This window comes from Calonectris borealis, chromosome 26 (assembly GCF_964195595.1).
Source record: "Calonectris borealis chromosome 26, bCalBor7.hap1.2, whole genome shotgun sequence".
Lineage (NCBI taxonomy): Eukaryota > Metazoa > Chordata > Aves > Procellariiformes > Procellariidae > Calonectris > Calonectris borealis.
Window position 1 is genome coordinate 3,865,006 of NC_134337.1, and position 16,652 is coordinate 3,881,657.

General features: G+C 44.4%; 1 protein-coding gene across 10 annotated transcripts in view; it reads right to left on the minus strand.

Moving 5' to 3' along the window:
- ANKS1A (ankyrin repeat and sterile alpha motif domain containing 1A) overlaps positions 1–16,652 on the minus strand; it is a 110,275-nt gene that overhangs the window by 81,842 nt on the left and 11,781 nt on the right. For 9 of the 10 annotated variants that reach the window (XR_012677306.1, XM_075174075.1, XM_075174070.1 and 6 more), the window contains exon 2: positions 85–165. The exons of the other annotated variant lie outside the window; for it this stretch is intronic. Coding sequence is in view for 7 of the 9 variants with exons in the window: in XM_075174075.1 (XP_075030176.1) it covers positions 85–165 (81 nt within the window). In the remaining 2 variants the exon portion in view is untranslated. The remainder of the gene's footprint in view (positions 1–84; positions 166–16,652) is intronic. 10 annotated transcript variants of the gene reach the window in all.

A 16,652-nucleotide genomic window follows, 5' to 3' on the forward strand; every position in this document is an offset into this window, starting at 1 on the left:
GACTGGTGAATGAATTGCACAGAAACCATAGCTTGTAAAGCACATAGTATCCTCTATGATCAAAGGCATTATAAGATGACTCACTTATGACCATTCAAAGCAGCATGGTGCAGTGGAGTGTATCCAGTACTGTCAACGCAGTTCACATTTGGCCCTCTCCAGATGCTGCAAGACAGAAAACGTACAGGGAACACTTAGGCATACACTAAACAGACGGACAGCTGGCAAGGACAAGTTTCAGCAGAGTTCTCACACCAAGTTGGTTATCTGGAAGCAAACCAGTGGCTGGACAGCTGTGGTTAAGAGCAGTGATACAGAGAACAGACCGCAGAGCACTGCGTCGTGCAGAGGGGTTAGTGTCACAAAGCACACAGCCAGTACAGGGATTCATTACTCGATGCTTTATCGGACCGTCCTGGTTTTAAATCAGAGCTCCCACGTTCTCCTGCTACTAGACATCTTTCAGCCATACATGCGCTTGCCAAAAAGCATCTTCAGAGGAACATGTGTCTATTCAAGTTAACCACAAGAGACAGTAAACCATCAACCCACCACTAATTCACACCCCTCTGAAGAATTTTGATGGGTCTGGGAAACCCTCTTCCCTCCACGGCAAGAGTCACTAGTCAAAGACTGTGGGATACAGAGCCTGCTCTTGGTCACCAGCGTGATTCCACGCTGACTTCTGACTGTCCAAAAATCATTTCCATCTGACAGCTGTTGGCAGTCTATATGGAAGAGTAGGTGGTCTCCGAGCGCTTCTGAGAATGTCATTAACTTCCCTCCCTTGTTCAAAAGTTGAACACCAAGGATTTAAGGATTAACCCTGTAGACTATTAATCTTCCCTCCAACCCCTGCAAGGTGTCCTGTTTAAAACAGGGGAGAGACGCACGTGTAAGAAGCTGGCACTGCTCTTGAGCTTGCTGTTAAAGGAGTTCGGTTTCTACTGCCACCCCTCACCAGCGCTACCGCCCTCTCGCAGAAAGGGCACGGGAATGCGAATCAATACGTTCTCATAAGCAACTTGAAACCGTTCACCTTTCCTGAAGACTGCCCTCTCCGTTACAACCCATCATTCCTTCTATGCTGGCCTGTTTTAAACTTAATACTTTCAAGAATTATACAGGATTTATTATAAGCCTAAACAATCACACTTTTGCTAATACAGTACATTTTCCTGCTTTGTTTTCTTCAACTAGGGGTAGAACTTAACAGCACCCACTAATCCCCAATTTAATTGGTTTAAAATAAAGTCAACTGTTGCTTTTTATGAAGTAGGCCTTTCCTGATCATTTAATTTCCTCCCCAGCATGTAATCGCTACGACTCATTGTATGATACAGAGGCAGCCCGAGCAGTAACTAGGTTTTCTAAAATAACAGTCATTACTAGAGGGCTCCTAGCCAGAAAAAAACTCTGTACCACAGTGTATAAAAGCAGCAGGAAAGGCACCAAACCAACAGGAATCTCGTGCAGACCAAGTGGAAATTCAGAAGTAAACTAAGCAGCATGCTTACTCTCGAGCATGTTTCAGGTGGGATTCAGGAGCACGCTCGGAAATGGAAAGTCTCTCCCCTCCAAGTGACTCCCAATCCCGCAGAGCATTATAAAAGGCTTTGCAGTCCTGAGACAGACAAGAGCTCCACTAGAGGAGAGGCAGCTAAGGGGAAACTTTACCCAAGAGGACAGGGAAGTAAGCCACAAAATCCAATTTGCAAAGGATCAGAAGGCTTATCCAGAGGCATTCCTGCACACCACACACCATCCTGCGCTTCAGAAGGACAGCAAACCAATGCATTCAATGCCTGCAATGCACTTCAAGTGCTACTCGCATCATTTGCAGGATGATGGCTTAAACTATGTCCAGAAGATATGTGAGACACCAAAAAAGCGATCAGATTGAGTCCAGGAGGTGCCCTACCCCATCCAGCTGCAACAGTCCTGAATCATGAAGGGGACCCGAGTAATTCTCAGGCTCTGGTTTATTTTTGGCAGTGGGCTCATGCAGTGTGGTTGCTCAAATAATTTATTGCTGGATTTAAAGTGGCAATTAATGGTTAAAACCAGTGCCAGAAAGACTTGTGTGTAGTCTGGAGCAGTTATAAATACTGCGCCTGCAGATCCCCTCGCACAGGCTGACTGACCAAAGCCAGGGAGTCCAGTGGTTTTACATATTAAACAGAGCTGTGTTTTGATGCCGAGCTCAAAAAGCTTCAGGGTGTACATATGAAAGACCAGCAGCATTTAATACAAATATTTCTTTCAGCTGAAGTTATGAAGTAAGGAAAACCAAGGTTAGTGGTGTAATGGGCATAAACCAAGTCACTCGCTCAAAGTGATCCACCCAGTTGGCAGCAAGACGGGGACTGGAGCTCAGGATATCCGTCTCCACCAGAACACGGTCTCCCTGTGAGAAAACACACTTCCATAAACTTCCTTAGACATTTTCTGGTTAATGCTTTAGAGTAAAATGCAGAGTTCACTCAGGGGACTCGGAGGAGGAGAGAAGTTGGAGTCCAAGATGGAGCTGGTTCAACAGCAAGCGCTGGGTACTGCAGAAATCAACTGCTAAGATTTTTTAAGATATTTAAAAAAAAAAAAAAATCTGCTGTGTCCTTTCCTCCCCTTGCCCTTTTATTCTTGCAAATAAAGAAAGCTTTTATCAAAGAAAGGTCAAATCACCCAGAAGTTCAGACTGAAAGGATCCAAGAAGAGAACGATTTATATTTAGATGAGAGGACTGCAGTGAAGTATATCAGTCTCTTCCCTCCTCTTCCTCTCCAGCTCCCCTAGGAAGGCCATGCAGTTCCCCTGACTTAACAGAAATCAAATCTTTCATCCCATTTTTATTTATGCAATGCATAGCATTAAAGCGACAGACTAAGATAATAAGCCAAGCTTCTCATGTTAGATCGTAACACAGGAAAATGACTCCACTACGGTCCGCAGAAATTAGGACTTGGAAAAACACCAGCATGGAAATGTTACTTCTGAAAGACACTGCAACTCCCCCAGGCACCACTTGCAGCACCTGGTGCATCTGATCTGAATGACATCTCGGGCAAAATCTGTAGGGATTGTGGCAAAACTATTGGAAACAAAGCCCAGGCTCTAATCTAAAATATTAGGAAAACCCCCTAGAACCACTTTGGGGAAGAGGTGGGTACTCTGGGATTAAAATTAGATCTTTTGAAGCGAGGAGTCTGTCAGGTCTTTTCAGGCCAGGCAGGGAAATTTAAAGAGGTTTAAGTCAACAGGAACAACTCAGCAAGACTTCGAGATGTCAGACTCATGGCCATGCGGAGCCCCGTTCAGCCAGCCCCACTTCGGGAGGTTCAGCCCAGTGCGAGCACTTTTCACAACACGGAGAAGAATAAAAATTATACATTAAGAATCAAGTAAGTGGGTTTTATGGAGACAGAAAAAACACTGCAGGGAAATCAGGAGTCTGCAGCAGCTGGGCAGGCTCCATCCCCTTCAGAAGGGTTTCCCCTTCCAGTCACCAACCTCCCGCTGTGCTAAGGCACAGATGCTCAAATCAAGGCCCAGGGCCCGCATCTCCACCTAGAATATATTACCTCCGATGGATTGCAGATGAGAAATGAAATGAGAAAGAGACGAGCGCTTATTTAGGCGCGGTGAGATCATGCGGTGGTAAAGCCTGAATCATTTCATCTTAACAATACCTACTTACAGACCTGTTGCTCTGATTTTACAAGGCAGAGGGGAAGTAATTCAAAACAGGGCCGTATAAGCGTTGCCTTTGGCAAAAATAGACAAGACAGAACAAAATGCAGGAAATCCTAACGCCAGACCGCTGCGATACTCTTCGAGCCTTGCAAGCCAGGGTGTAGATGACGACTCTGGAAGCCACGAGGGCTTTACTCCCCGCTGTGTTACATGGCCTTGGGAAAAGCTCTACTTCCAGACCTCAGTTTTCCCATCTGTAAAATGGAGATACAGCATTGAGAGAAGCAGAGTACAAAGCCAAGGACTATCTATGTACCGTGTGATTTTGGGCTGTTTCTGATTAAACAGAAAAACAGATCCCGGCACAGGAAGGAGAATGCTGTAAATACAAGTCTCCAATAAAGCTCAGAGAAGGTCTGGAGCCAATTCAACTACCACTGCTGTTTGCTTTCTTTTCTCCCCCAATCCCCAAAAACCCCTTTACATCAAAGAGGGGATTTGCTCTTACATTAGCAGTGTCCCTTATGAAAGAAAACTTCCCAAATGATTACCTAGATTTCACCTCCCTTTTGCTGCACCAAGGAAGTATTCTAACAACGTTTCTGAGGTATTTGTTTAAGGCAGTTAAGACCGAACATTAAGGACAGAAGAAAAGCTCTGAAAATTGCAAAATCTGCTATGTTTAAACTAATTCTTGCGCTCAGTTTTCTCTTTCTCCATGATTCAGCAAGTGCCATAGCCTTTTAAATAAAGCTTCCTGTTTGTAAAAATTGCTGAATAAAGCAGATTACTTTAGGTCATGATAAAACCCAATAGTTTGTTTAAACAAGACCATATTTGTCCTCTTGCTTTTCCGTTTATTTCTTCGTGACTGTAGTAACTTTACTCACAAAATCGTCTGGGGCAGTGGGCTAGGGCAAAGGCCAAGCCACCTAAAGAACAACTCAGTGTTTTCAAGTCAAACGATGCGTCTTCAGAACTGATTTATAGTCTCACTTGTATGGATTACAGCAGCACCCGGAGACTTGAGGGACCGGTACTCTTACTTGTACAGATCAGACAGCAGAGGCCATTGCTACCCTGTGTATTTACGTACTCAACGCTAAAGACAAAAGGAACGATATTAGTACTATCACTGCTTTAGGTACAAGAAACCAGTGCACATGAGTGGCTTGGCCCAAGGTCAAAAAGGAAGTTTAAAGCAGCTGAGAACTGGTCCCAGATGTTTGGAGACTTAGTTCAATGCCTTAGAGACAAAGTGTCATGAGGGCAGTTAAGGCTGGAGGCAGATTAACCCCTAGTCCATTGCCCGGAGGACATCACAAGCAAGTCAATACGCACATCTCGGCTATTAATATCCATACAACCGCTAGATTCTTGCAACGCTAACACAACCCTCTTTTGGTATTTCCTGCTTATAGACTGGTAACACAAACAACTCAAATGCTTTATGCAAGACTTTAGAAAGTGCACTTAAATGTTTCTGTAGAGTGAGAAAGGCAGCGCTACGCCCATCTCACCGACGGGAAGGGGTACGGCATGGTAGGGCTCACAACGGAGCTGCGACCCCTTTTCTTGCATGCCTCAACCACTAGATAAGACAATAGCCTTTCCAAAAATAAACTGCTGATGCAAGACTGGAGAAGATTAAAGCAGAGTATTCCTGGGCCAGGGGAGAACGTGGCTACATCCCAAGCAATACTTTCTCGGCCCCTCTTGGCAGGCTTCAGGAAAGACCGCGGAGAGCAACCCGGTTAGATTCCAGCTATTGGAGAGGCTGCAAAGGAAGCCAAAGCGGTGATCTTTGGCTTCTACACTCCTCAACTTCTTCGTCCAGATTCTTCTTTGCTACAAAGCAAGCGGTCAGTTCGGATGATTGCTCCCACCCAAAACCCCTTGGCTGCCTTCTTCCTATACTCTTGTCCGCACTATCATCCTCTTACGCTTTTCACATCCCCCTTTTCCCCCTGTTCAGCAGATTCCTTCCAAACTCGACTGTCCCCCACCCAACAAAACGAGGAACGTACAATCTATGCATCTGCCTGGTCTGTTCTGCTCAGGTCTGAAGAGTTTGTACAGCACCCAGCTCAACGGGAGCTTAATTTTGACTGCCGCTTTCAGCTTATCATAGAACACCTGACAAAAAATGTGCTTTCTGCCTTTGTTAGTATTTTCCACTACCTGAGGCAGAGTTAGCTCTAAAAGCACAATATTTAAGCAGTTGGCATTGTCATTTTACGGCTGCGTAACTTATCAGTTACAAAAACAAATTCAGACATACTACAGAAAATGTGGGTGGCCATTTAATATAGAGGATAATTATATAATGCTTTGCAGAGAATCCAAGCATTTTAAACACATGCAGAAGTCTCACTTCACATTCCAGTCCTACGCAGGAAGCATTTCTGTATATAAAATTCTCCCACTAATATTACTGTCTCCATTTTTCTATTAGAAAAAATAAAATATAGTAATGCATATTTAGCACTTCAAGCATGATGATGTTGCCAAGCATTTTACAACCAAATACAGTAATTACCTTCTACCTGATGCAGAAGAGCTCTGTTAAGGGCCAAGGGGCTGCAAAGGGAGAGGTACGGATTGATTTTGTTGGATTTGTTGTTTGAGTTTGGTTGTTGGGTTTGATTTTTTTTTTCCTTTTTGCAACAATTCAGAACAAAATTTTCTTCTTGACTGACAAGGCTAAAAATGCAACTTCATATGCTTAAATGAAAGGGAAGAAGCTGAATGATGTGAGCTAATACTACACCTGCTTCTCAAGTGCCTCTAGACATGGGAAAAACACATGCAAGAAGAACTGTCAGCAAGGATGCTATCCATAGATCATATAGCCTGCAAGACCTCAGGAGAGCTGAAGCTCTCAACCAGCTTTTCACACTGAAAGAAGCAGGGAAGTCAGAGCAGAGCGTATTCCCAAAGCTGTCGGGAGAAGCGTGGAAAAATCCTTCATGCTGCAAGCAGTAAGTTACATTGACAAATCTTGACAGCAAATGAATCGGAAAAGGATTACAGAGGTCGAATAATTAAGGGTAAATTAAAGAGCAGATGTGGATTTACAGGGCTGTCAGCCCTCCGACCACAGACTCTGCGTACAGACAACTCAAAAGGTGCAATGCTGAGTGTGTCACCTTAACTGGCTATGAGGTATTACCGCCCACATTTCCTCCTGCTGGAACTCACCGGGTCCTCACTGTTGTGCTTTAAGAAATCTAAAATTAGAGGAAACGGGAGACCACTGACGCCACGCACAAGAATTAACACACTGAAGAGTACAGCACTGCCCAGCTGCTACAGCATCAGCATAGATTTACACACCGCTTTTAATACCTCTCCCTTCCAGAAAGCACCTATGATATGTGAAAAATCACCACTGAAATGCCGTTAGTTCTGGGCAGCAAAGCAGAAATTTTCCTGGCAATTAACACACAGGAGCAGCAAAGCAACACCTATAAGGAAAGAACATTGGGATCATAAACATCTGTGCAAAGCATCCAGTTTTCAAACATGAAAAGAACAAAACCGCCAGAGCAGACAAATTGATCCTGCTGGGATTTGAACACACCATTCCAGGAAATCTGGATACTTGAGACATGGTGCATAGGTCAAAGTCAAAGTTAAGGGGCACATGCGTTAAACGTGCAGCCACTTAGACTGCTGAACCTAGACACAGAAGACTGGTAAGCATCATTCCGAAACCGACAAAGCATGCTAACTCCAGGCTCCTTCCAGGACAGAAGTATGCCAACGTCTCTGCAGAGAAGACACAGTTAATACGGGATGACTCACTTCTTGCGATCAGCAGAAGCCTCGATCTTGCAGCTATGGGATTAATGTTGTGTCAGCCCATGCAAAGCGGGACTAAACGGTAGAGGTAACAAAGCTATTTTCAGAGATTCACAAGGCAGCAATACGAGATCTTACTGTCTCTATTTTTCCACATTGTCGGAACATACCTTCTTTCCTTACAGAAATGTAGGCTTACACCAGACAGAGCTGAGTCAGGCAGTCAATCTATCAAGGAATGACAATTGTGTTTCCAATTAGAGCAAACAGGTGAAGACATGCAGTATACACATCGCAAAGAAGAATTCAGTGCCTGCTGGAGGTGCTTTTCCCCACTCTAATTGCAGGCAGCTCTTTCCAGAAAATTCCTTCCAAGCGCACGAAAAAGAATACAGTTTCCCAGTGCATGCATTTCTTTGCACAAATACCTAACAAATCTTGAAAACTAAACTCGGTGGAAGCCTGCTGAAAGCGTTACATTGCAGCATAAAAAGATCTCCTTGAACAGGTAGTGTCCTCACCTAAGAGCAATTTCCAGATTTATGGACATGTTCATAGGGAGAATTTGTTTACTTTGCAACTGCATTTGTGTATCAAGTAAGTTTTATGGAAGTAATAAGAGTTTTCAACAGCTGTATCCACGAAACTGCCTTTCATTCTCACACAGAGGTCTGTTTGCATACAACGAACAGCTCTACATGGCCGGGTACGCTTTCATCTCACATAGTAGCTGCAGTATCAACTCGCACTTCCCAGTGGACTTTGTTTCAACAAATTTTAGATCAAGTTTAGATCAGGATCTTAGTGAAGAAGTACTCGACGGCTTCAGCAAATCTTAACTACACATCTGCAACTTTTAATGGAAACTACCACCTAAACTTTCCTGGCACCCAAGTTTTGAAGAGGGACAGTTAAGCGAGAGTATGAGACTAAAACTCCATCATCACATCAAACATGAAAATTCATGGATATTTACATAAACCAAAGAGAGCAGGAGAGCAAGTCTCCCATCTCAGCTAGTTCTCTGGTAGGAAAGAGAGCGTGGCTGGAAGGAGAAACCACAGCACGGCTCTGTAATGTTACAATAACAAAGCAAAATTGGGGGTGAGTTTTCACTAGAGTGACTTTTTGATCTCCCACATACATCTGGATTTCTTTCCTTTCAAAATTTTGGCCAAAAGAAGTAGGTTTGGCACATGAGAAAAACAACTTCCTCTGGAGCGAAGCTGTCACACCGCCCAGTTTCCAACAGCGGGATGCAGAGCTGAAGTTTCCCAAGAGAGGAGAATCCATGTGTTCGGAAGGGGTGATGGTGGGAACGAGTCTTTGACAGACACAGCAGAGGAAACAAACCACGTCCACGTGCACGCACCAAGAACGGCAGCATCGGGGCGATCGCTGACCGAGTCCTCGAGGAGCCAGCATGGACATTCAACTCCAAACTTGTATGGCAGCATCCATCTGCACCGAGGCCGTTACAGGATTTTGGCCACTGTCCCACTTGGTTCCTTTCCCTTGCTCTCCAGGGACCGCTTCAATCATCGCACAAGCAAGAAGGCAGTTCTGCTGCTTTCTAATTGGTATCTGCACCTCTCCCAAACCACTAAGCACATCCTACACACCAACTTGCTAATAACATCCAACCACTTGGAGGAGAGGCTTAAAAGCATTTTTTCTGAAATTCTCTTGGGATTTTTTTACATTTAAGGCTCACATTCCCTGTAGTAGAGTACTTTCCTTATTACTAAGCGTGCTAAACTGTGAGAAACTGTGAGACCAAATATACAGGACAGACAGATTAAAAGACTTAATCCTATTGCACGAATGAAATACGCATGGAAGGGATGCATTAATACCTGCAAGCAAGACAGAGCTGATGGTAAGTACAACTAAAAAAGCAGCTACTGGGGGACACTGATGCCATGTAAAGTCTGAGCAGCAAGACCAACCTTTGGTCATTTCACCTCCCGGTACACCCTTCCCTTTCCTCTACAGCATCAGGGCCAGAACGAAAAGCTTCAAGCCATTCTGTCCTGAAAGCCTCAGGGCTTATTCTTTAGCACTTGCCAACTATTTGGCAATGCCAATTTTGCATGTGCGCGGCAAAAAATTAGAGCTAAGCACTAAGAGGATGAAGCCCAACCCCTTCCCTATATCCCACCAGCTAAATTACAGCCAAAGACAGTTTAACAAGGTAAATTTTCCTCAAAGTCATATGATCATGAGCTCAAGTACACGATGCCAGAACGGACGGGGAAAAGCAGGGACCTTAATAAGGGCAGGACATGTGAAAATGACCCAGCTGACATTGCACAACACCACAACCCAGCCCGAGAGCTGCCAGAGCTCCGTAATCAGACACTGGCTCTCAAGGTACCCGGCAGCGAAGGCAGAGCTACTGACAAGAGATTCAGGTGAAAATGCTCAGATTCAGCCTGACTTTCTGGCTGACACACCGCGGCAGTCGGAGACCGTGCCTGGCCCTCTGCACAGCCACAGTATGAGGCCCCGAGCTCCCACTCCTCAAGTGCTTCCACTTTGCCAGCTCATTTTCAGTGTGAAGCAATAGTTACGAACACGGATTGCTAACAGCTCCAGCCTCATTGCCCAACACCGACAGACAGTTCAGCCAGCGTAAGGTTAACAGCGTGCTGTGGAAAAGCCAGCATTTCAAGCAGTGGAGCAATACCATGCAGCAACAGATCCTCTAACGGCCAAATTGTTCCTTCCCTTTACGGATAGAGCAGAACCGTCCGCTGCCGAGATGCGACGACTGGCTAAGGAGGCAGCAGGAAATCTGCAGGAGTTTTCAAAGTGACAGCAACCCTGTGAAGGATCAGTTCCAGAACTGTAAGAGGCAAAAGGTAAGCTCATCTATTTCTCTCAAAACCAGCCTACCAACTCCCACCCCTCATTTCCAGGAGCTTGTTTCAGGTTGGCGCAAGAACTCGATGACCACACGTTTCACCTCCAGGCTTGCAGGCTCATGCCATAAAGGAACAAGATAGCGTTGGCATCGCTAATAGAAAAGCATCCATCCAAGCTAAAATTCTGCACTAGGAAGAGGGCAGCCCTAGCCTTACAGATGGCTCCTGGCAGTGGAAATGCATTTCTTTAAACTTAATGTATGGTGGGGGGTGACAGCGGGCTCTGTCACCTGCATTATGCAACAGGAGACAGAAAGGATGGCTCACGCGTGCATGTTACGCTACATCAAAGAATCCCTCCAAGCAGGAGGCAAAATAAATAGCTGCAGGAGAGGAAAAAAACAGGTCTGGCTTGAGTGCATGTGCTGCCCTTTATTCTTAAAAGCATTACAGACGCTCACTCTGCAATCTGCTCCCATTACGGGAGCATTTCCAGCTGATTACATGCAAAGGAGCAGAGTTCACATACGACATGGGCTCTACATGCTGGCACTGACTACAGGGGTCGGATCTAAACAAAGCTTTTCTGAAAGAGGTGCAAAAAATTTCAATCATCAAGACCGGGAAAGCCGAGCAGCATCTCCAGGGGAGAGTGGCCAGGAGCTTTGGTTTCTGATGCATACGGTGTCAGGAGCATCCCCTCTCCACACACAGTCCAAGGGCAGCGTGTTGGTAGGCGAAGAGAAGGAAAAATGGGAAGGTAACATCAAAATGGCATCACCCACAGGTCCTTCACATTTTCAGCTCACAAACACTACCATGCCTGATGACTTTGGCACTTAGCTCAACTGAAGACAAAACTCAGAAGAGATGAGGAGATTTCAGAAGGAAATAGAAGGGAAAATGCTCACTGGAGTCACTTTAAAAAGACAGTTTGCATATAGCTTCTAATGCACATAACAATGTGAGATGCAGTCTCCACTATAGTACCACTATAAAAGTATTCTCAAACTGGAGTGCCGACACTTGTCAGGGAGCAAACCTTGACCACCCAACATACAGATGTAGGATTTTACATGAAGCACCGAAGCTGAAAAAGCTGCCTTGCTTTTTCTAGGTGGGGAAACTGACCTCTAAAAGAGGAGAGAAATTGGACAACATTTGCAAAATGCTTACAAACCTCTTAATGAGATTTACCAATTTTGCAGTGAATCCTCCTCTTTTGCATCTGACTAGATAGGGTTTTGAGCAATATGAGCAAAAGGAAGCAAAACATTCCTGCAGAAATTCAATAAACTGGGCAGCATTATGAAAGTCATATAAAACAGCCTGGAGCTGACAATATCACAGAATTGCAATCTGGAACTAGCAGCATTGCTAAGGTAAGTATTCCTCACCCTTCATTTGAAACTAAGCTCTACTGTTTCCACAGTGCTGGAGAAGATGCAACTAAGTGGAAGAATATGCAGTATTTAAAAAAAAACAATAAGATACAGAGAAAATTAGCAGGACACACCTAGATGCTGCAGGCTCCCAGGTTCTGCTTAAGCACAATTCCTTAGAAAGGTGGAAAACTTTCCCTTCGCCTACTCTCCATCCAGCACTTCCAGAGAAATGGAAGCAAGCTGCCTGGGCAACCACAAATTCCTAATCACAAAATACCAAGCATCTCATACTGCAATGCTGAGCTGGCTACAGCTGGCAACCTCGCACTGTATCTTCCCTCCCCCTTTTCTTTTGTGAGATGATTTAACAAGTTACAGAATCCCAAGAGACATGACAGTCAAACAACAGAAATAGAGCATCGTGTCTTGAACTGTACATGTCCATCTGCACTGTTCCCTTCTGACAGACACACAAAAGGTCCGGGTTTGGAGTAAAAATGTTGCCAAAAAGAACTTGTGCAAAAAAAATTCTGGCAGAGTGCATTTCATTCCCACCGCCTGTCATTCCCCCAGTCTGGGGGGAATTGATGCACTAATTAAGTGTTTCGGGATGGCAGAAAATGTGTCACCCTCTGCTAGCTGTCCACTCTGCAAAACAGCTACATGTTCATTGTCAGATGGAACCAACGGGATTACAACAAGTCAAAGTCACTATTTTTTTCCAGCACCCACAGTGATCTAATCCAATACACATCTCAGTGGGAATTTGGGATTTCTAGCAGGGAACCTTGCACCTAGAAGCATGTTGGAAAGATGATACTTTATTTAAACATGGACACCCTCCTCCTGGTTAAGTCTTAGATACGCTTTATACAGAGAGAATAACTACGCTTCCATGTTTTCCCCCATCTCTCAGTGCCAAACAGACTGCTCAGAAGACCTGCCCTCTCCCCGCTCCGGCCCACGACAGCCAAGCTCAGATGCTCCATTCGGTCACCGTGCCCTCCAGCCTAGGCAAAGCCACCTCCACTTCATGCCTTATCATCGTGAAGCCATGCCAGCCCACCCACTTCCACAGCAAAGCCGGTTCTTCCTTTTCAGACTGGTTGCTGCCTCGAACGGATGCCCGAAACGCTGGACAACGGCACTCGTGTCTGACCTGGAGTAGATGAGAAACAGGTAAATAGGCCAAGTAAAGCAGAGCCAGAGAAACAAAGATTCAGAGACTGAATTACCCCTTCCCTACATCAATTAAAAGGCAAATGCAATTATTTTGTACCAATAACTGCATCTAGAGTGCACTTTTGCCTTAGGGAGACTAAAAAAATATGAGATGGGGGCTCACGTAAGATCCCATTTCGCTTGTGACATTGCCAAGATCAGTGACATGAGGGCTTTGAATTTATGCTGGCATTGAAGTGCTGAATTGTTCAGACGGACAGGGAGAGGGCACTGCACACGCAGGGAGAGACCCCGCACGCCTTCGGGAGAGACTTGCAGGGCACCAATCCCAGTACATCAAGACAAGCAGGGAGAAATGTCAAGCTTAAGCAAAAAGGAAATTAGTCACTCTGATATTGAAGACCGAATGCAATGGGATGGGAGAAGAGGCCCTCAAGGAAGGGAACGCAGGACTGGAGAATTAAGAGCTACGACAAAGCTTCCACTTTCGCATTTGGAGCAGACTTTGCCCTTCAACACAACCCACATCAGCAGTCAAGCCGTTTCACCCACAAAGCTCAATTTAAGCACGTATCAAATCCCAGCGCTCCGGCTTCATCAGAAGCCCCTGAAGGCTAAAGAAAGACACGGCCGAGCAAGAAATTAACTGGCAACAATGTGGGACACAAACAAGGCAACTACATACCACTGCACTGACTCCAGATGAAATTCTTTCTCGATGAGCTTTTTAATGGATGCCCAAAGAGCAAGTAACAGGGAAACGAGAGAGCAAAGACAGTAAGGGTAAGAAGGCAAACAGAAAAGTGACCCCGCAGTGGCTTGGATGGGAACGTTAAGGAGACACCTGAGCTGTCACGTTCAAAGAGCACTGTGATAAGCTCCTCCTCGTTCTCGGCGTGCGTCAAGCAAACAGAGAAAGCATCAACTTAAGACAAGACAACAGTTCTTAAGAAAAGTAGGATGGAAATTAAAAAGGGCATCTTTTTACTCTAGAAGCATCTGTGAAATCCAGCCCATTAAAAAGCAGGCACGAGAGTGAATGTCTGAGGCAGTGAATTGTTTCCGGATCTTGAGATAGCTCCTATAAAGTTGTCATTACTTGTCTACGCTATCTGTAGAACAGAGATAAGGTTAGAGCTGAAAAATATGAGTGTATAAGTCAGCCAGCCAAACGATATGTATTAAATGCTAAGGTTCTTTCCCTGCTAACTGCTTGTGAAGAGCTGTGGGGAAGGGCAGAAGGGCAGGTACCGCTCCTCGGAGAGCTGGCAGAGGCGCCTGTAGACATCCCTAACACTGGTAAACTGAATAAATAATGGAACAGGCAGCAAAAAGAGCTCTTTCCCACACATTTCACTGTACATCTTAAGCTTCCAGTCCTGTTTTCATCCACCTGCCAGATTTGATTTTGCCCAAGATAACAAGCCAGACTCAAACAGCCTTTTTCCTCACCAGGAAAAAACATTTTCTTTGGGGAACATACACAACATAAGATAATGTGTTTCAAACCCCTTAAAATATTTCTGCCCACTTATTTGAAAGCATACAAAAACAGTTCTGAGCTTTTTCCTCTGTTAAATACAGTTCTCCGAGCCAGGAGCTGCTTTTAGTGGCAGAGCCTTCCCCAGCCTAACATTTTTAATGTATAGGAAGAATGTATATATGCAAGTCAGACTACTAAATTATAAACTTATGCAGGGATAAAACTCTCCATTACCTCAAACAATTTCAGGGTCATTGCAGCTCTATCCCAGCAAATAATTATATCTCGGCTGTAACAATTTATACCCATATAACTACCAGGATCCTAAGGCGTTTCAGATGGCTTCAAAAGCTTACCCACCACTGACACAGCTTTTGAGATGGAAAGCACAAACTCCTTTTCTCAGACAGTAGCTCTGCATAGCTGTCTTGGAGCAGCACTGAAGACCATTAAATTGTACCCAACTTTCCTGAGGAATTTGGAATAAAAAGCATAAACCAAGTATGCGCGAGTTGTGGAGAAAACCAGAATCTTTAATTACCTCAAACTGAGATAATGTCAGAGACCGAAAACTCAAGTCTTGTGCATTGACCTTAACTGCCTCACAAGAAAAAAACCAGCTTATTTTATATTTATGCACACGCAATTTAAATGCAAGATTTAACATTCAAAAGTTTACTTCAAGATTCAAATTTCTTATATTTATTAACCGCACCTCAAGAGCCGACATTCAGCCCATTTATCTTTGCATCTGAAAAACTGGTCCCAGATGATGCCAACAAACAAGCCCGCGGCAAAGCCCGTGCTGCACTGCCCGGCACTTCTGGACACGGGAAACCATTAAAGCCTAACGAGAAGAGCTCGGATTAGAAACGCCGCATTCACAAGGATGAAACGCCGGGCACTATAACGGTGGCAAGAATAAGAGGAAGACCAAGGCAAACAGCGACTTGCCTCTCTTCTGAGTCATTCTGAAGTCGTACTTACAATCTATAGCATCTTTGGGCTCTCGTTTCTAGGCTTGACAGGAAAGCAGGGCTGGACTCCTTACAGCAGCACCCCCGCAGCCGAGCTGTTTCCAGCACTAACCTCAGCACAGACGCCGTATTCGAATGACGTCCTCCAAGTTGGATGATCAGAAAGACAGCAGTTTGTTTTTTTTAACCAATTCTCTTTTTTTAGGTCTTTATTTTCAGCCTAAAGGAATGTCAAGGACACATCCTGTTTCACTTTCTGTGAAATAATTCCTGTTGAGGTTAAAGGAAATATTTCCAAAATGCCAAATCCAGCACTAATTACGCATGTCCTCCAAGTTCTCTGTGTTTTCAGCCGTTTCTAACTCAATGGAGATGAGCCATAAGAGTTCAGACATACGGCTTCAGACTCCACGAGGCTGTAAAGAGAGCCTAATGTCACAAGGGGAACGCAAGTAATTTGAAGTCACGCAAAGGTAGTTACTAACGACACTCCAAGACAACCAGAAGTCATCCATGGGGGATCACAGGATGAATCGCGGTCATTTAAATGTCTCTGACATGACAGCCAACACTTTATCAGACTTCACACTGTGCAGCGAGAAACTGTGGCTTTAAAAAACACTGGAAAGAGGTACTAGCAAAAAAAACAAAGTCTACAGGACATATAGTCCCTTATTTAAGTCATCCGATGGACTTTACAATCCTTGCAACAGAACCAAGACCAGAATGCAAAGCTTTGAAGTCCCCAGAGTTCAAGGCTTTATCATAATCCCGTTCCTGCTTCCTAAAAAAATTGTGCTGATTTGTGAAATTAAGAGCAGTAAGGAAGGGTCTGGGGAGCCCATCTGTATCATTGCACGGGGAGCCTTCAAACCTTACAAGGCACTAGGCTTCTTTAATCAGATTACATTTTATAACCAGGCAATTTACTTTGTGATGCCAAACTTGAAAGGATTTCTCATAGTGTCTTAATTAGGATGAGGCAAAAAGTCATTTCACCTAATTTCCAACCCACTTCAATATTAGATTTGAAAGACCACCTATGACATCTTCAGCCTTGTTTGCCCTAAGAGTCTGAAAAACAGCAGGCAACAGGATTAGATATAAATCTAATGAGATAATGTATTTACATCGTATTTATGGCACTCACTTTTAGACAAGGTTGTGTTCTTCCATCCTTAGTATGCAGCACTACAGACACTTCCTTTTAGCTGGAAAAAGCTTGAGGTTTATTTTTAAATATAATTTCCCTTTAAAAGAAACC